This window comes from Equus quagga, chromosome 8, assembly GCF_021613505.1.
Source record: "Equus quagga isolate Etosha38 chromosome 8, UCLA_HA_Equagga_1.0, whole genome shotgun sequence".
Classification (NCBI taxonomy): Eukaryota; Metazoa; Chordata; class Mammalia; order Perissodactyla; family Equidae; genus Equus; species Equus quagga.
In genome coordinates this window covers 40,608,187-40,625,448 of record NC_060274.1, presented here as the reverse complement: position 1 = coordinate 40,625,448, position 17,262 = coordinate 40,608,187, and the positions used below count along the sequence as shown (strand labels likewise).

At 61.9% G+C, this 17,262-nt stretch overlaps 2 protein-coding genes across 4 annotated transcripts in view; one reads left to right on the top strand and one right to left on the bottom strand.

The window, feature by feature from the left end:
* POLD2 (DNA polymerase delta 2, accessory subunit) overlaps positions 1-6,413 on the top strand; it is an 8,035-nt gene extending 1,622 nt beyond the window's left edge. For both annotated transcript variants that reach the window (XM_046669638.1, XM_046669637.1), the window contains exons 2-11: positions 124-397; positions 2,914-3,035; positions 3,236-3,359; positions 3,651-3,765; positions 3,942-4,140; positions 4,437-4,517; positions 4,669-4,826; positions 5,045-5,172; positions 5,673-5,774; positions 6,148-6,413. In XM_046669638.1, the coding sequence (XP_046525594.1) occupies positions 178-397; positions 2,914-3,035; positions 3,236-3,359; positions 3,651-3,765; positions 3,942-4,140; positions 4,437-4,517; positions 4,669-4,826; positions 5,045-5,172; positions 5,673-5,774; positions 6,148-6,308 (1,410 nt within the window). In that variant the 5' untranslated portion in view covers positions 124-177 and the 3' untranslated portion in view covers positions 6,309-6,413. The remainder of the gene's footprint in view (positions 1-123; positions 398-2,913; positions 3,036-3,235; positions 3,360-3,650; positions 3,766-3,941; positions 4,141-4,436; positions 4,518-4,668; positions 4,827-5,044; positions 5,173-5,672; positions 5,775-6,147) is intronic.
* A 128-nt stretch (positions 6,414-6,541) lies between these two features.
* Positions 6,542-17,021, bottom strand: AEBP1 (AE binding protein 1). Of its 2 annotated transcripts, XM_046669636.1 has the most exons (22): positions 16,357-17,021; positions 14,487-14,710; positions 14,300-14,420; positions 13,685-13,747; positions 13,494-13,565; positions 13,211-13,354; positions 13,057-13,134; positions 12,244-12,321; positions 12,011-12,094; positions 11,839-11,892; positions 11,030-11,139; positions 10,810-10,949; positions 10,402-10,486; positions 10,162-10,306; positions 9,976-10,061; positions 9,489-9,612; positions 9,019-9,215; positions 8,711-8,890; positions 8,190-8,541; positions 7,970-8,109; positions 7,747-7,846; positions 6,542-7,437 (listed from the first exon to the last, which is right to left on the bottom strand). In XM_046669636.1, the coding sequence occupies exons 1-22, from the start codon at positions 16,613-16,615 to the stop codon at positions 6,824-6,826; spliced, it is 3,450 nt and encodes a 1,149-aa protein (XP_046525592.1). In that variant the 5' UTR covers positions 16,616-17,021; the 3' UTR covers positions 6,542-6,823. The 2 variants fall into 2 exon arrangements, with proteins under 2 accessions (XP_046525592.1, XP_046525591.1); XM_046669635.1 differs by having other exon boundaries at positions 14,300-14,710.
* Positions 17,022-17,262: the final 241 nt, after the last annotated feature.

The window sequence follows — 17,262 nt, the reverse complement described above, 5'->3', positions numbered from 1 at the left end:
CTCCTCCCCTCCTCCCCTCCTCCCCTCCTCGCCCGTGCCTTGTGGGCGCAGTGGAGATACACTGGGAAAGCTGCTGCCATGGGGGTGCGCAGGGGTTGCAGGAATGCGTTTGTGTTCTCACAGTGATCACCTCCTCCTTGGCCTGGGCACAGCTGTCTGGACACGTCGAGCACAGCCATGTTTTCTGAGCAGGCTGCCCAGAGGGCCCACACTCTTCTGTCCCCACCAACAGCCAACAATGCCACCTTTGCCCGGGTGCCTGTGGAGACTTACACCAACTCCTCGCAGCCGTTCCGGCTGGGGGAGCGCAGCTTTGGCCGGCAGTATGCCCACATTTATGCCACCCGCCTCATCCAAATGCGGCCCTTCCTGGTGAGCCGGGCCCAACAGCGCTGGGGTAAGTCACGAGTTTGGGGAAGTGCTTCCATGGCTGCTGGGCATGAACCTCCTGTCCCTTGGGCTCCTTTGTCTTTCATAATCAAGTGGCCTGGGCAATGCACACCTTTTTCTTTTTTCCCCGTTTCGTCCTTGGCGATCTCTCTTGCAGTTAAGTTATTCTTGGCGGTGAAGCAGGTGAACCCCACCTTCAACTTCTGGGTGATGCTCCGTTAGCCATTCTTACTGTTTATAAGAGTGGCTTTCCATGTAGTTTTCATTTCATCTCTATGTTTCTAAACTGAAATTTTGTAAGTGAAACCATGTCTTATTCATTTTTATTGCCCCCCAGCACCAGGCTCGTGGTCTCAGCCTTGGTTGCACCACTTCCTGGTTGGAATCACTTGGGAAGTACTGACACTCGGGCCCTTCCCATCCCACCAAGCCACTGGGTGGCCTCTGGTTTTATTATAGGTAGCCAGGAGGTCACAGCCCGGATCTCCTAGCCTCTCCTCCACCACATAACAAGGGTCTCCTTCCTCTGGCTCCCACTGGCCTTTCCTCACTTTCCTCAAAGCCTACAGGGACACTCTCCTTGGGCCCAGTGTCAATGCCACCTTTTAAATTCTTTACAGCAGCACCCTATCTCATACCAGATTTCTCTTCCAGTGACTGGTGCCGCTCACAAAGCTCCCCAGTGACCCAAAACAGCCATTTTATTCTGCTCACACACTGGGCTCAGGAATTCAGACAGCGGCCCACGATGAATGGGGCCCTGACTGGGCAGTGGATGGCAGGCAGCATCGTTTACTTGTGGTTGATGCTGGCCTTGCCCAGAACACCTCCGTGTCCTTTTCTGTGTGGCAGGCCCTCCTCACCAGAGCTCAGCCCATCTCGGAATTGGCCTCTCTCCCCTCAAGACTTTCCTGAACATGCCATGCCCTTTCTTGCTGTTGGCTTTCCCTTTGCCTGGCATGCTCTTTTCCCAGTCTTCCCTCATGACCTCAACTTAGACGTCCTGTGCTTCGAGAAGCTACCTCAGCCAGTGGGGCCTTCTCCCTATCTTCTGCCTCAGCCTCGTTAGTTCATGGCATTTGTCACAGTGGCTAATCCGTCGTTGAGTGCGGTTCTCTCTCTCCCTCTGGACTGTGAGCTCAGTGAGGGTGAGGATGGGCCTTTGTGTTCGCTCTCGGTGCTGGGGCCTGGACTGCTGCCCACATGCCTCCCTGACAGACGGATGTCCTGCCGTCAGCACAGGGATATGTGGTTCTGCCTGGTGCTAAGGCGCACACATTGGACCCCAACTGTGAACCTTGGATGTGTTACTTAATCTCTGTGCCTCAGTTTCCTCAACCATATGGTGGGGCAGTAATACCTACTGTGGCGTGTTGCTGTGGGTGGAAGAGTTCCGTGCCCAGCGCTTGGCACGGCCACCTGGGCTGTGTGAGGCTCGGCAGACGCCGGCGCTTTGGGATCTATTGTTTCTGTTGGCGTTTGGCATTTCTGTCCCATGCTGGTGCTCGCCTTACCTTATTTTGAATTACTCCCCTCCACTCCCCAGGGTGTATATCTGCGGAATGTTCTTGGTTATTTCAGGGCAGGAGGGGCCTGTGCTGGAGTCAGCTGAGCTAAGGAAGGGGCTGGTCCCGCGTCCGCGTTATCCCATTACCACCTGACAGCGTTTTCCTCCGGGCTTGGGGTCTGTACTAACAAATCCATGGGCAGCTGGGACTTGTGCTCCTGCCTCCTCTGCCCAAGTGACCCTGTGGGTAGTATCTTCCATGCCTGTCTTTCTGTGTGTCCCCCAATGCTTCCCACGTGTTGTTCTTCAGGACCCAGGCGCTCTGGTAAACAAGGCTGCCTGCCTCCACAGGGCACAGGACGGGATGGATGGGGATATGTAGTGTGAATTTGGGGTATCTCTGTTTTTAGAGAATGAGGCATTTGTGGGGCAAGTGGAAGAATCCAGACTCTTAAAGGAAGTTGTAATATTTTTAGGCCAGGGCTGTGTTGAGACTTGGAATGCCTCATAATTTCTAAGAATCAGTGTTATAATTTAGGTATACGTGAGATAATAACTTTGTGTTCGTTTCCTGTAGCTGCTGTAGCAAACAGTAAAGCCACAAACCAGGTGGCTTAAAACAACACAAATTTATTCTCCCAGTTCTGGAGGCCAGAAGTGCGAAATCTGGGTGTCAGCAGGCCCAGTCTCCCTCCGGAGGCTGACAGGGGATCCTTCCTTGCCTCTTCCTTCCTGGGCTTGTGGCCACGTCACTCGTCTCTGCCCCGTCTTCACTTTGCGTGTCTGCTTCTCTTATTAGGACACTTGGCATCCAGGGCCCAGCCATGTCCAGAGTCCCTCTGTCCTCCCGGGGCCAAGTGATCCTTAGGCCCAGGGAGTCCTTGCACTTGATGTTCTCTCCCTCCTGGCACAGGGTGGGGTCCTGGGCTGCAGTGCTCAGTGAGGCCTGTTACAGTGCCCCGTGGGGGTGGTGGGAGGGCCACCTGGCTTCTGAGCTCATGCCCCTCGTGCCCCAGGCAGTGGAGTCCAAATAAAGAAGCTGTGTGAACTGCAGCCTGGGGAGAAGTGCTGTGTGGTGGGGACCCTCTTCAAGGCTATGCCGCTCCAGCCCTCCATCCTGCGGGAGGTCAGCGAGGAGGTGAGGCCGGCCGGCTCATGTGGGCCTCCCCTGGAACACTTCCCTGGGGATACCAATGGGGCCACTTGCCTTGGCCCCAGGGATTCGGGACTGGGCTGTCTGCCAGTGGGGGTCGGGGGCTACACTGTCATCTCACTGATGTTGCCCGGAAGCCTTGGTGGGCTCTGGCCCCAAGACTACCTCCCATCTCCGAATTCCAGCACAACCTGCTTCCTCAGCCGCCTCGGAGCAAATACATCCACCCAGATGATGAGCTGATCTTGGAAGATGAATTGCAGCGTATCAAACTGGAAGGCACCATCGACGTGTCAAAGCTGGTCACAGGTGGGGAGTGGGGAGGGAGTGGCCTGTGCAGCTGGGTGCTGGTGCACCCCTGCATTCCTGGAGCAGTGAGTTTGGGTTCAGGTAGTGGGTGAGATCCATGCAGGGGGTCAGTTCCTCCCACCTCCACTTGAAGACAGTGACCCCAAGAAGCAGACACTCCGTCCTGAGTCTTAAGTGAGAATTTGCCAGCACGGCAGACGAGAACCGGCTGGTTTTGCTGTTTAGGTGACTGGAAAGAAGTGGCAGCCCCTCGGGCTCCCCTTTCCAGGGCATGACACTGCTGCTCCCCAGGGACGGTCCTGGCTGTGCTCGGCTCTGTGAGAGACGATGGGAAGTTCCAGGTGGAGGACCATTGCTTTGCAGAGCTTGCTCCTCAGAAGCCCGCACCCCTCCTTGACACAGACAGGTGAGGAGCAGGCGCTCAGGGGCCCTGGTCGCTGGTCCAGGGGAATCACAGTTGTCAGGCTCCATCTTCCCTGCCCACCCATGACGGCAACGGAGCTCCACTGTTGGCTCCACACAGCCTGCCTCGGGGGCCACCTGCTTTCTTGGTACCCAGGAGGACACTGCCTTCTCCCACAGGTTTGTGCTGCTGGTGTCCGGTCTGGGCCTGGGTGGAGGTGGGGGCGAGAGCCTGCTGGGCACCCAGCTGCTGGTGGACGTGGTGACGGGGCAGCTCGGGGACGAAGGGGAGCAGTGCAGCGCCGCCCACGTCTCCCGGGTCATCCTCGCTGGGAACCTCCTCAGCCACAACACCCAGAGCAGAGATTCCATCAACAAGGTATGGTGCCCACCTGTGTGCATCAAGCCCTTTCTTCCCCAAGGAGAGTTGGGGCACGGGGTCTTGCAGGTCTAGTGGGAAGCGTCCAGCAGTGACACTAGGACCGCCTGTGTTGGAGGCCCAGCCTCATTCCACGCCCTGCTTTCTGAGGGTACTGGGCGGCCTGCAGCACAGAACTCTTACTGCCCCCTGTGCGTGGGGCTTCGCTCTGCTCTCAGCCCTCCAGGCAGGCTCTGGGTACCCCTTTGATGTCAGCCTCACTCGAGGCCTGATAGCCTGTGGGCTTCCACCCCCAGGCCAAGTACCTAACAAAGAAAACCCAGGCAGCCAGTGTGGAGGCCGTCAAGATGCTGGACGAGATCCTCCTGCAGCTGAGTGTGAGTGAGCTGGGGGCTGGCCGGTGACTGGGAGTGGAGTCTTTGAGGCACTGGAAGGCGGACCAGGGAAGGGGAGGTGGAGGGGGCTCTGGCAGGGCTGCGTGTGGAGGATGCTGGGCCCTGCAAGCTCCCCTGCCCCTGTGCCCTCCAGGCCTCGGTGCCCGTGGACGTGATGCCAGGTGAATTTGACCCAACCAACTACACGCTCCCCCAGCAGCCTCTGCACCCCTGCATGTTCCCACTGGCCACTGCCTACTCCACGCTCCAGCTCGTCACCAACCCCTACCAGGCCACCATCGATGGAGTCAGGTAGCCAGCACAGCCATACTCCAGCCTTTTGCCTCAGTGGCACCAGGAGGGGAAGGTTGGGTTCAGGGCTGCAAAGGGCCCATGTAGAACTGGGCTCTTTGTCAAGGTTAACTTGGGACACACCCCATGAGAGCATCAGGTGGGCTCTGGGCCGGCCGCCGTGGGAGGGGTGCAGATGGCAGCTCCCAGGGTGGGGATCAGCCTCGCCTGCCTTGCAGATTCCTGGGGACATCAGGACAGAACGTGAGTGACATTTTCCGGTACAGCGGCATGGAGGATCACTTGGAGATCCTGGAGTGGACCCTGCGAGTCCGTCACATCAGCCCCACAGCCCCTGACACCCTAGGTAATGGGACTCAGCCACATGGGGTGGAACCGAAGGACCAGGGAAGGCCTGATGGTCCCTTGGTGCTGAGGGTTCCCAGCATGGATGTGCACTCAGCAGCTTTGCTGTGACCTGTCTGAGGAAGAGCCTGAAAGCTTGACACTGTTCTGGAAGCTGCTTTGGGACCTTACCTCTGTATTGTCTGTGGCCATGGCCCTGCTCAGAGCTGAAGGCCATGGGAGCATTTTGGGAGTCTGGGCTGGTGAGAGCACTGCGCCCTGCCCCAGTGGCCACCCAGAAGGGCGAAGGCAGCAGGGTACACTAACCTGCCCCTGGGATCACGTGGCAATGTCCAGAGGCGTTTTTGTTGTCACATTTGGCGAGGCTGCTACCAGCATTAAGAGAGACAGAGACAGAGCAAGCGAGCAGGGGTGGCGCTCCCCGTCCTCTACAGGACAGCCCCGCTGTGTCCGTAGTGTGAGGTGAGAAGCCTGCTCTCAGCTGAGGCCTGTCTTCTCCAGGCTGCTACCCTTTCTACAAGACTGACCCGTTTGTCTTTCCCGAGTGCCCTCACGTCTACTTCTGTGGCAACACGCCCAGCTTTGGCTCCAAAATCATCCGAGGTAAGTTTTGCCTTCTGGGGGCCAAGGCCTGGGCTGTCACAAGGCACTCCCTCAACTGGGGATAAGGCTCACAGAGAAGAAAAACTACACTCCAGTTCCCCCGGCCCTGGGGGTGGACGGCCCAGGCTCTTCCTGGTGGCCGGCTGACTGAAATTGTCCACACCTATTGGTGCCAGAGCTCACCTCTGGTCAGTGTGGCTTTAGCCTTTGACCTTTGTGATCTCCTTAGCCCTTCTTATTTCCAGTCCAAAGGAGCTCCTCTGGTCAGCACTCCCATAGTGCTGATGGGGGACTTCTGTTTACTTCTGGTGACTTCCCTTCGAGAAGGGCTCACCCAGGACCTAGGGTGGGTTCCCACATGGCTTCTTTGCAGGCCCCGAGGACCAGACGGTGCTGCTGGTGGCCGTCCCAGACTTCAGCACCACACAGACTGCCTGCCTCGTAAACCTGCGCAGCCTGGCCTGCCAGCCCATCAGCTTCTCAGGCTTCGGGGCAGAGGACGAGGACCTGGGAGGCCTGGGTCTGGGCCCCTGACTCACACAGGAGCCCTGTCCAGAGAGGCCCCCGGCCATTCATTCCCTGCAACATCAGCACTGTAGCAGCTTTTGCTTTGTAAATAAAGCCCGACCATTTACCAGTGTTGAGCTTCTGGGCGACCTGGTGCTGGGCCAGGGCCCTCCTGTGAGAGAGCCCACAGTGCATGTAAGGCTCCTTCCTCCTCCCCTTTCCCCGAGCTGGTCAGAAGGGCGAGCGGTCAGCCACACATCTGCCGTGAGCTTGGTTTATTGGTGTGGCCTGGGCAAGTGTCGAGAAGTCTGCCTCTTGGACTCGCTCGGCCTGCCCCTACCCCAGCCCTGCAGCAGCCTGTCCTCTACGGGGCCAGCAGGCGGAGCAGAAGCCTGACGCAGACCCAGGCTCAGAGGGCTTGGTCACATTCATGCCCCCTTCTGGCCCGGCCCACACCAGGGGGCCTTCCGTGTGCTGATGGCTGCTGAGCTGGCCGAGGTGACATGACAACTGGTGCGTGCTCAGCGTTGGGAGACCTGTTCTCAGAAGTCCCCGAAGTTCACTGTGTAGGTCTCGGCTGTGGTGAAGGGGAACTCCGGGCCCGTGACCATCTCCTCCTCCTCCTCCTCCTCAGGCCCCAGCTCTGTCCCAAACTCCGTCACCACCTCCGTGTAGGTCTCAGTCTCTGACTCCTCCCAGTTGGCCGTGGTCTCGGGTATAAAGTGCCAGGGCCCCAGGGTGGAGCTTGGGGCGGGTGAGGGGGCGAGGGTAGGGGTGGGGAGCAGTGTGGGGGTGGTGGGGGGCGATGTGGGGGGCGATGTGGGGGACGTGGCTGGGCTTGCAGTGGCATTGAGGCGACGGAGCCGCATCTGTTCACGCATTCGCAGCCGGTGCTGCAGCCGGCGGCGCTGCATGCGTCGCTGCTGGGGGGTCATGGGGCGTGATGGGTCAATGTGTGGGATAGGCCGGTTCCCATTCATGGCCAAGATCTCCCGGATGCGCTTCCAGTTAGAGCGCGCCAGGATGAAGTTGCACTGGGTGGCCCCGATGTCATAATCCACGTTGCAGGTCTTGGCGCTGGGGGTGTAGCCCTCTGCGTGAGCTGTCACGCGGTACTCACCCGGGTTCAGGATGCGCCAGTAATCACCACCACTTGCTGCAGAGGGAGGACAGATTCGGCTGCTCAAGAGTCCCCCCTCCCAGGCCCCAGCCCTCCTTTCTGAGATCGCCCAGCCCTCCTCTCTCAGATTACCCAGCCTTCCTCTCAGATTACTCAACCCTCCTCCATCAGATCCCCCAACCTTCTTCTCTGAGATCCCCCAGCCCCCTCAGCCCTCCCTCTGGCCAGGGTACACCTTCCCTGATGGGGTCCCAGAGAGCAGGGACCTGCTGGGCAGGCCTGACCTGCCTTGCCAAGACCATACCCAGATTTGGCCCCCCACCTCAGGAAGGTGCACACAGGTACCTGTCTTCACACCGTGGTTAATGCCACTCACGGAGATGGTGGCATTGGCAATAGGGATGCCCTGCTCATCTGTCACAACCCCCTTGATGCCACGGTGAACCTGCAGGAAGGAAGCAAGGGCTGGTGTCCACATGGAGACCCCTCACGGCCTGTTGCTCCCCTGCTCCCCGTCCCGACCCTTCATCAACCTCTCCCGGATGCAGCCCCCCAAGCTGCCCCCCACCTGCTCCATGAAGGTGAGCAGAGCTTCCTTGTTGTTCTCCCACTCTCGAGGCAGCTCACTCTCGTGAGGGAACTTGTCACAGCCCAGGTAGATGGAGAGCTCCAGGCAATTGGTGTGCAGGTAACTGAAGTCATTGATAGCTGGGCAGGGCAGACACAGAACCCGGTCACCCCTGCCCCACACCAGACGCCCCACCGTGGCCCCTCCCAGGCTGACTCACTCCCAGATCGGGGATTCCACTTGGCCCCGTTGACGATGCCCATGCCGCTGGTGTAGTCCTGTGCTTGGCACCCTCCCCGGTAGGGCTCAGTCATGGTGAGGTGAGCGGAGGCAAAGGAGATGGCCAGCCAGCGGAAGATCGCGTGGTCTGGGGTCTCCTGGACCTCAGATGCCTCGTCCTCGTCCTCTCCCCGGGCGGCTGCCATGGCCGCAGCCAGCAGCTGCTCCTGGCTGGGCGTGCGGGCCATGTCGTAGGGGTAGGACACCAGCCGCTCACCGCCATTCAGGTTTGCCCCCAACACAAAGGGGTTCTTCTCCATCCAGGCAATGATGGCCCGGACCTCCGTGGATACCTGGGGGTGGCCAGTGCTGAGGTCTATGCTGCAGCCTCCAACACCCTCCACGCAGACCCCAACATAGTACTCACACCCCCTCTGTCTCTCCAAGCCCCTCAGTCTCAGCGCCCAGGCTCAGGCACCCCCAGTCCACCCCCAGGCCCTGTTAGCCAGGCTGTGGGCTCACCGTGGCATCTGGGGAGAGGTAGCGTTCAGGGATGGGCAGGTTATTGTTAGGAACCCGGTAGGGGACCCATTTCCTCTCCTCAGCTCCCCAGAGCACAGAGTTGAGATCCGGGAAGTCTTCATAGATGTCAAAGCCCTCCTCGGTCCACAGCCCCAGCGCCCAGTTCCCAAACTCTGAGCCCTGGGGGAGCCGGCAGCAGGGTCAGCATCAGTGGCCCGCTCCCCAGCCCTGCCCCCTGCTGCTGCAGTTCCCCTGGCCCACCCCCTCCAGCCTGACCCCTGCCCCGGCCCCAACACCCCCCAACTCACCATCTGCGCTGCCACTTCGTAGCCATCAGGGTTCAGTGAGGGCACCAGGTGGATGCGCGTGTCCTGCACCAGGCTGCGCACACGGGGGTTCCCGTCGCGGTATTCACGGCACAGGTACTGCATGAGCAGCAGCAGCAGCTCACGGCCCAGCACCTCATTGCCATGGATCCCAGCTGTGTAGCGAAACTCGGGCTCCCCTGCAAGGGCGGGAGCCTCAGCAACTACCCAGCCTCCCAAAGCCCTAGAGAGATGTGGAAGGACCCAAACTGGCCTTACACCCAGGGAGCTGGGAAGCAGCTGAGGCTCGTAGGGCCCAGCAAGGCAGACTGGGTCCCCTAGAGGGGGTCCAAGGACAGGCAGAAGGTGGTGAGCTGGGAACATCAATGGCACAGGCCCAGCTGCGGTGCCAGGGCCTTGTCTCTAATCCGTGGGAGGAGGGCCAGGCCTCCAGGGGTTGTGGGGGCCCTCACCCAGCTCATGGTCTCCAGGGTTGTCTGAGATCTCCATGGCATAGATCTTGAGCCCACGTGAGCTCTTTCCCAGGCTGTATGTGCGGGTGATGGTGGGGCACTCTTCGTTCACCACCTTCATCAGCTGGGCACCAGAGGGTACACGAGTTATATAGCCCGGGATGTAGCAAGTGCCAGCCTACCCCGTGACCACGGCCTCTCCCATGCCCTGGGTCTGCTCTGTGGGGAGGTTCTCTGGTAGGAGCAGCCCCTGCCAGTGACGCCAGCCCCTCTCAGGTCCTAGTGCTGGAGGGAGGGGCCTTGGGAGTTCCTCCTCCTTGAGGAGAAGGCTGGCCTCTCAGCTTGCCTGGGATGGGAGCAGAGCTCACGGAGCACTGCATATGGCTCCCGTTACCCTTGAGCCCCGCCTCTGGACAGGATCCCCAGCACCCGGACATGACCCCCCCAGTCCCTGGACACAACCCCTGGCCCCAGGGCAGGACCCCACCTGGCGCATGTCCTTGTAGCTGTGATGCCGGAAATCCAGATTGTCAGTGGTCACTACCTCATTCTGTGTGTAGTAGCTGTGAACAGCTGCAGAGGATGGGCAGGCAGGGCCCTGAGCCGGCCACGTGCCAGCCCACCCAGGTTGCCCCAGCCGCCCCTGCGAGCCCCTCCAGCCCCCTGCACTCACGGGACACGGGGCACCCCAGCACCTCCAGGCGCATGCACAGGCTGCCGTTCCAGGTGAGTGGGTAGATGCGGATGAAGCGGGCCACCACTGGCTCTGGGAGCTCACTCAGCACAGGTGTGTCCTTGTCCACATTGCCGTGGAAGGTCTGGGGAGAGGCGGGCCTCAGCAGCAACCCACCCTGGCCGAGAGTCCACCCGCAGCCCAGACAATGGGAGCAGAGCTGAGGGCTTGGGTGCCTACCATTTCCTCGTAGCCATTGGTGTACATCACCCATGTCTGGCTATCATTGCTGAAGCCCACGAAGAAGGAGGTCACAAAATCGTCACTGGGGAGGGGACAGCAGTCAGGGCAAGGCTGATTTCCCTGCCTCACTCCCAGGCCTCCAGCAGCCTGAGCTCCCTCTTCTGGGCCCAAGAACTCAGCTAGCAGGGGTGTGTGGTCTGGGCCTGGGTGTCAGGAGCAGTTCCTATGCTTGCTGTGCGGCTGTGGAGGAGTGGTTTGCTCAACTGGACATGGAGAGCTGACTAGCCATGGCCCAGGAGCAGGGAAAAGTGCCCTGGAGGGCCCAGGGGAATGTCTCTAATGGGACCCAGCTGTGCCTGGAGCCACCCGTCCCCCACCAAGTGCCTGTGAGCCTGGTTGACATACTGGATGCTGGAGTCACGGCCCTGGGTGATGACACCCGTGAACTTAGTGGTCCTTCTGGTGTCCACCTCAATCCACTGGGTCTGAGCGTCGTCCTCGGCACACCATGCCCCATCATAGTAGTCGTCCTCAGTGGCACCAGCCTGTCACGGGTGGTGGAGAGGCTGAGAAGGTGGAGGAGCTCTCTGCCCAGCTGGTAGGTGGGCCTGTCCCCGACACCCACCTGGATGTTGAGCCGGCCACGCTGTGCCCCCAGGCCGTGGCGCAGCATGGAGGAGGCCCGGATCTGGTTGTCCTCAATATGGTGCGACTCCATCCCGATGGGGGGGCACTCTAGGGACACGGCACCCCAGGCTGGTGGCCCACTGGCTCCATCCCTCCTTCCACAAAACCCAGAACCAAGGGGCCCAGAGCCCACTCCCCTCCGCCCCAGCCTGTGCTTCCCTTCCCTGTGCCTCAGCTTCCCCATCTGGAGAATGGGCTGATGATGCCAGGCTCTAAGGGGTCATGGGGCTTACATGAAATCACAGGCACAGCCACCCCAGGGCCAGCCAGTCACAGGCATCCTCTGTATTGGGCCCAGCTGCACACCTGCCTTGTGCCACCAGCTCTGTTCCTGGGTCAGGCCCAGGGCAGATATGCTCCAGGACCCCTCCCTTCTGGGCCCCAAGAATTTAAGAGCAGGAAAGGGTTCTGGAGCCCTAGAGCACCATCAGGAAATACCAGTTTGGGACCCATGTGTGGCCTTGGATGGGTCACTTGTCTCAGCACCCTTACCCTGCTGTGGCCACATGGCCCCCCTGCCCTCACATACCCCCACATAACCTCTAGCCCCCTCCCCCACATACACTGCCAGGCCCCCCGATACACAGCCCCAGCCCCCATACACCCCGCCAGCCCCCAAACATGCCCCCAGTCCCCATACCCACCCACAGCCCCACACACACCCCACAGCCCCCATACCCGCTCCCCACGGTCCCCCAGCCCCCCCTTGCCCCCGACATCCCCACACCCCCAGGGCCCCTCACTCACTGACTTTCTCTGTTGGAGCCCACTCCTCCTCCAACTCCTCACCCTTCCGGGGCCCTGGGGGACAACAAAGGGAGGATGTGGCGCCGAGGGTCCCGGAGCATCCACAAGTGCAGCCGCTGTCCCACAGGGACCCAGGCTCTGTGGGCCCTGCCCTCAGCCCCCAGACATGTACCTTTGGGGTCCTTGCCCTTCTCCACAGTCCATTTGTCATCCGTCTCCTCCTCCTTGGGGCTGCCGCCCTCCTTTTTGGGTTTCTCTGAAGAGAGGAAGGTGGAAGGGGCCTGTCAGCTTAGCCCTGGGCTTTGGGGGACATTTGGGGGTGGGGGTTAGGCTGAGGGGGGGGCAGAGTGAGGGTCAGGCCTGCACTGGGGGCAGGTGGGGTGGGAACAGCTTGGTTTCACTCACTCAGCCCCTCCTTCTCTTCATCTGTCTCCAGCTCTGTGTAGGGCTTCTGGGGCCTCGGAGGCCGGAAGTAATAGTCCACTGCAGGGAGGGAGAACCCTACTGAGAAGGCCCAGAGCTGCTCCCAGGGCCCCACACCATGAGTCAGAGGTCCTGGGTTCACAGGATCCCAGCGGGCAGGACTGGGCAGGAGGGGGGACGCGACGAGGAAGTAGGATCGAGGTGAGGCTTGAAGAATCCAGAAAGGCTGAGAGAAGGAGGGAGGGTCCTCCTGGAAGAGGAGGCTGCCTGGGCACAAGTGGAGTGAACAAAACCCTGGAAAAGTCACCAGCCTGGCCCAGCAGGGGGGCTTGGCCTGGGGAAAGGTTCAGGATGAGGCTGGGCAGGGAGTGGGATGTGGGCACACGCCTCAAGCGACAACTGGCACCTGTGTCCAGGAAAAGGGTGGTCTGAAGGGCTGAGCTAGGCCCAGGGTTAGAGGAGATGGCGGGGGGCCTGGGGGCAGGGAAAAGGCCCAAGGCCCAGGAAGGGCGAATTGAAGGCACAGGGCCAAGGAGCAGGAAGGAGAGGAAGGTGGTTGCCTTGAAGGGGTGGGAGTCCTGTGGGGCGAAAGAGGGGTGAGTAGGACTGGAGGGCAGGAGGGACAGAGAGGAGCTCACTGGGACTCGGGAAGAAAAGTCTGGAGGGAAGAGCAAGTCAGGAGCCAGGAACCAGGAGGGGAGTGGGGGCAGGAGTGGCGGTGAGGTAACGGCCACCAAGCTGGAGTTCCAAGGTGGTCGGCCTGGCCTCGGATCCTGGGGTGTAATGGGCACTCACTGTCGTCATAGTCGGGGACCCCGTAGCCATCTCCATAGTCAGGAAGTGGCGGGGGTGGCAGCGGCTTCAGAGGCAGCTCTGTGGATGTGGGAGGCAAGAGTGGGCCAGAGCCCTCCTCGCCCAGTGCCCCCTCCCCTGTCTGCCCCCAGCCTACCGATCCTCTCCTCCTCCTCCTCTGGGGCCTTGACCCCTGGCCTGGGCAGCTCCGGCTTCTCCTCAGGGCGCTCAGGCCAGGGCCTCTCAGGCCTCCTCCTGCTGGGGGGCGGCCTGGGCTGCTTCTGGCGCCGGATGTACTCAACTAGGGGGAGGGTGGGCTCTGAGCTGGGCCAAGGCCCCTCCTCAGAAGGCAGCGGGGCTGGGAGGGTGGGGCCTCTGGGTGGACCATCAGTGGACCCCCGGGCAGGGGTTGGGATCTGGGCGGTGGGGGTCCTACTCACAGTCCTCATAGTCCTCCCTCTCTATCTGGTCGTTGTAGTCCAGCGTGGGCTGCTCGGTCTCCTCCTCCAGCTCTGGGGGAAAATGCTCGTGGCTGCCTCGTTGATGGACACTCACTGACTACCCCCCCAAGGCCCACCCTGGAAAGCCAGGGCGGGCGGCCCCCGAGGCCAGGTGGACGGCACCCACTCACCAGGCTGGTGCTCCACATCGGTCTCTCCTCCTGGCCCTTGCCAGGGACTTGGGAGGGCCCCCCCTGCAACACAAACCCCAGAAACAGATGGATGGGAAGCTGCCCTGACCACTGGCTGCATGTTGAGCTGACACAAAACCTGGGTCTTCCTGACACCCCGAAAGCCTCGGCTTGCTCCCAGGAGGCCTGAGCTTCTCTGGTCCTCAGCACCCAGCTGGTATTCCCTGGGCCAGAGAGCTGGGTGGCTTTCTGGGGAGCCACAAAGCTGCCCCAGCAGGAGGCCACCCCGCAGGCTCAGAGCCCAGCGACACATGGGGGCGGGGATGGGGCCTTTGGGTGGGGCCAGGGGACAGATCCCAGGACAGTGGAGAGCCAGCCCCACCCACAAGGCCAGCAAGCCCTCCCCTACTGAGGGGAGGCAGTGGTACTGCCGGAGCTCCAACAGACTGCCGATCATGACAACAACGAGGCCCCAGAGTCCACCCTGTCACCCTGTCCAGAGGGCCCTGAGGGTCTGCAGAAAGCGGGAGCCCAGGGACCTGCCCCCCACCCCCCACCCACCCCCGCAGCCAAGCAGGTCAGAGCCCCACAGCCCTGGAAGAGCCCAGCACACACCTCCCTCCTGGGGCAGCTCCTCCTCGGGCCCGGGGCCGGGGGGTCGGGGCAGTGGCCACCACGGGGTTTCTGAGGGGGTTGGGGTGGGCAGCCTCTTCCCAGCCACGGGCTTCTTAGTGGCCTTGGGTGGCTTCTGCTTGGGCTTCTTGGTGGCCTTAGGTGGCTTCTCCTTGGGCTTCTTGGTGGCCTTGGGTGGCTTCTCCTTGGGCTTCTTGGTGGCCTTAGGTGGCTTCTCCTTGGGCTTCTTGGTGGCCTTGGGTGGCTTCTCCTTGGGCTTCTTGGTGGCCTTAGGTGGCTTCTCCTTGGGCTTCTTGGGTGGTCTGGGGGACCCCTCCAGGGGCTGCTTGGTGGCCTTGGGGCCTTTGTCCTTCTTCCCTTTCTTTCCTTTGTCTTTGACCTTTTCTGGAGGTGCTGTCCAAGATGCAGATTTAGTTCAAATCAACAAAGAGCCCACTCTCCACCCCATGTGGCCCCCCAAGGTGTCCACAACCTGGGCTGTAGGGGCTCCTGTTAGTCCCACGCTTGCTAAGGCGGGAAACTGAGAGGTTAAGTGCCTTGCCATCGTGGCAGAGCTGGGATTGGAACCCAGGCTTTCTGTCTGCGAGTCTATGCCGTCACCACCACATCTTGGCCTGGGTAACTCAGCTCCCACCTGCCAAAACCTCAACAGGGGCCCCTGACAATCCCCTCCTTCCCCACACGTCCACTCGGCCAGACAGGGAGCACTGTTCTCTGCTGGGGATGGGAGGGGCATAGAGGTGACTAAGCCACCCAGGCCTGGGGGAGCGCCCAGTCTAAGGCCGGGGGGGGGGGGGGGGGGGTCTCATCCCTGCCAACTGCCACACAAAGTACAGGGCATGGGCACGGGGCCTCCCAGAAGCTCCCTGCAGGGGCAAGAAAAGCTTCAGAGAAAAGGGGCATCGTGGGCAATCCTCTATCCAGAAGTAAGGGGTCTGGGACAGGTTGGAAGCCATAAGCAGTAGGGGTCCTGGGGCCACACAGAGGACAGAGGGACAGGCAGGTGCTGCGGCTGCTCCAGCATCTCAGAGCCTGGGGGAGGAAGCAGGGGCAGGGCATGGGGCTGCCTGTGGGAATCCTCCAGGACCCTGAGCAAATGTTGTTGAGAATTTAATGGTGGGGGGGGGCGGCTCACAAGGCAGAAACACAAGGAAATTTACAAAATGCAGACAGACAGGAGAATGGGGCTGCCACAGCAGCATCCAAGAGGTTGGGACAGTAGCCTGGAATGGGAGCTGGGTTGGGGGGAGTCTTAGTGGGTCCCAGGACCTGTTTCCCAGGAGCTGGGGAGGAGCCAGGAAACATCTAGAGGGAGGGGCTGCTGACCTCAGGAATGATGGATGGTGGCTTGGAGTCTCCTGGGAGAGAGAGATTAACAAGACCCTTGCCACCCTCAGGTCACAAAAAACAGCTAAGATTTATTGACAAGTGCTTATGTAAGAGGCCCTGGGCTAAATGCTTTGGTGATGTTATCACCTCATTCAATCCTCACAATAACCTGAGACTACCCACTGCCAGGCTGCTCCGGGAAAGTCTTGCCCACAGGGGGTCCTGGAGGAGGCCAGGCTGGAGGGTGCTGGGGACCCCTCCCAGGGAAAGCCTGAGGCTAGGACCGTGGCAGCAGCATGGGCATGGTCAGCGTGTGCCACAAACTGGCTGAGTGCCCGATTAGGACAGCGCGGTGGTTCACAGCAGAGACCTGGGGAGGGGGCAGCAAAGTCCCCTGCTGACTCAAGCCTAGTCCCTCTAGGGGGCTGGGGGCTGGGAATGAGGGACTGGGACGACTCAAGCCACCAGGCAGCAGACCTGCTGGGCGAGCCTCCACGCCCGAAGAGCTACAAGCCAGCCCTGACCTCTGCCTGGCACAGTGTCCCGCCAGACATCTGGGCTCTCTCTGGTGCCTTACCGAGCCATTCCTCACGCTGGGCAGACTGGACAGCGGCCAAACCCCGCCGAGGCCGCCATTCTCACCTGAGGTGCAGGGCGCCCCGAGGCTCCCCATCACGCGGCGGGGGGCCACCCCTGCCCCGGGCTCTTACCCTCTCCCTCTCTCGCCGCCCCTGGACGCGCCCCCGGCTTGCCCCCCGTCTGGGCTTTGCGGACGCGCGGGGTGGGCTCGGGGGGCGGCGGGGCCTCCACGTCGTCCTCGCGGGGCTCGGGATCCAGCTCCGACAGAAAGCCCTCGAGGAACTCCTCTATCTCGTCGTCGGTCAGCACCGTCTGCGCGCGCCCCCCGGGGCACAGCGCCAGCAGCGCCAGGAGGCAGCCGAACAGGGGCGCCCCGCGCACAGCCGCCATGGCCACGGCACGGCTCGGGGGCAGGGGCGCGGGGGCTCCGGGGGGCAGGGGCGTGGGGGGCCCCAGGGGGCAGGGGTGCGGGGAGGGGGGCTATGGGGAAGGAGGGCTCTGGGAGGGCGGGCGAGGGGCTCCGGGATGGGGCGCGGGAGGCTCCGGGGAGGGGCAGGCGGGGGGCTCTGGGGCGAGGCGCAGGGGCTTCGGAGCCAGGCAGCGGCTCAGGGGTCGGTGGGAGCTCAGGGGTGGTCCGGGGGTTCCGAGGCGCTGGCGGCGGCTGGGAGCTCCGGCCCCGCGTGGCACGCTCCCGCGCGGACCGCCCTCTCCAAAGCTCCAGTGGCGGCCGGGGCGGGGGCGCCAGGGCTTCCGGAGCCGGCTCCCCAACCCCCGGGAAGGAGGAGGAGGAGGAGGAGCCGGGCGTGGACGGAGGGGCTGCGGGGGGCGGAGCAGTCCGGGCGCCGCGCGCTGGGCACTTCCGAAGCGGGAACTGCGGGCGGTGTCCCGGGCCGGAGGCCTGCGCCTAGGAAGGAGGGCCTGCGGAGAAGGAGGGTCGGGGAAATGGGAGGTCCTGAGGGTGCGGGTCCGAGGGGGCCGACACCCCTGTCTCGCTTCGTCCATGGCACCGCCCCCAAGTCAGGACCAGGAGGGGAGAT

What these genes read in the sequence shown, in the direction of transcription:
- AEBP1 (XM_046669635.1), bottom strand. Translation starts at nt 16,615, where the DNA reads ATGGCGGCTGTGCGCGGGGCGCCCCTGTTCGGCTGCCTCCTGGCGCTG. An exon ending in GGCTCCAACAGAGAAAGTCA is followed by an intron (nt 11,140 to 11,838) that starts GTGAGTGAGGGG and finishes CCGTGTCCCTAG; the next exon opens with AGTGCCCCCCCATCGGGATG. An exon ending in ACCTCTCCCCAGATGCCACG is followed by an intron (nt 8,542 to 8,710) that starts GTGAGCCCACAG and finishes GGCCACCCCCAG; the next exon opens with GTATCCACGGAGGTCCGGGC.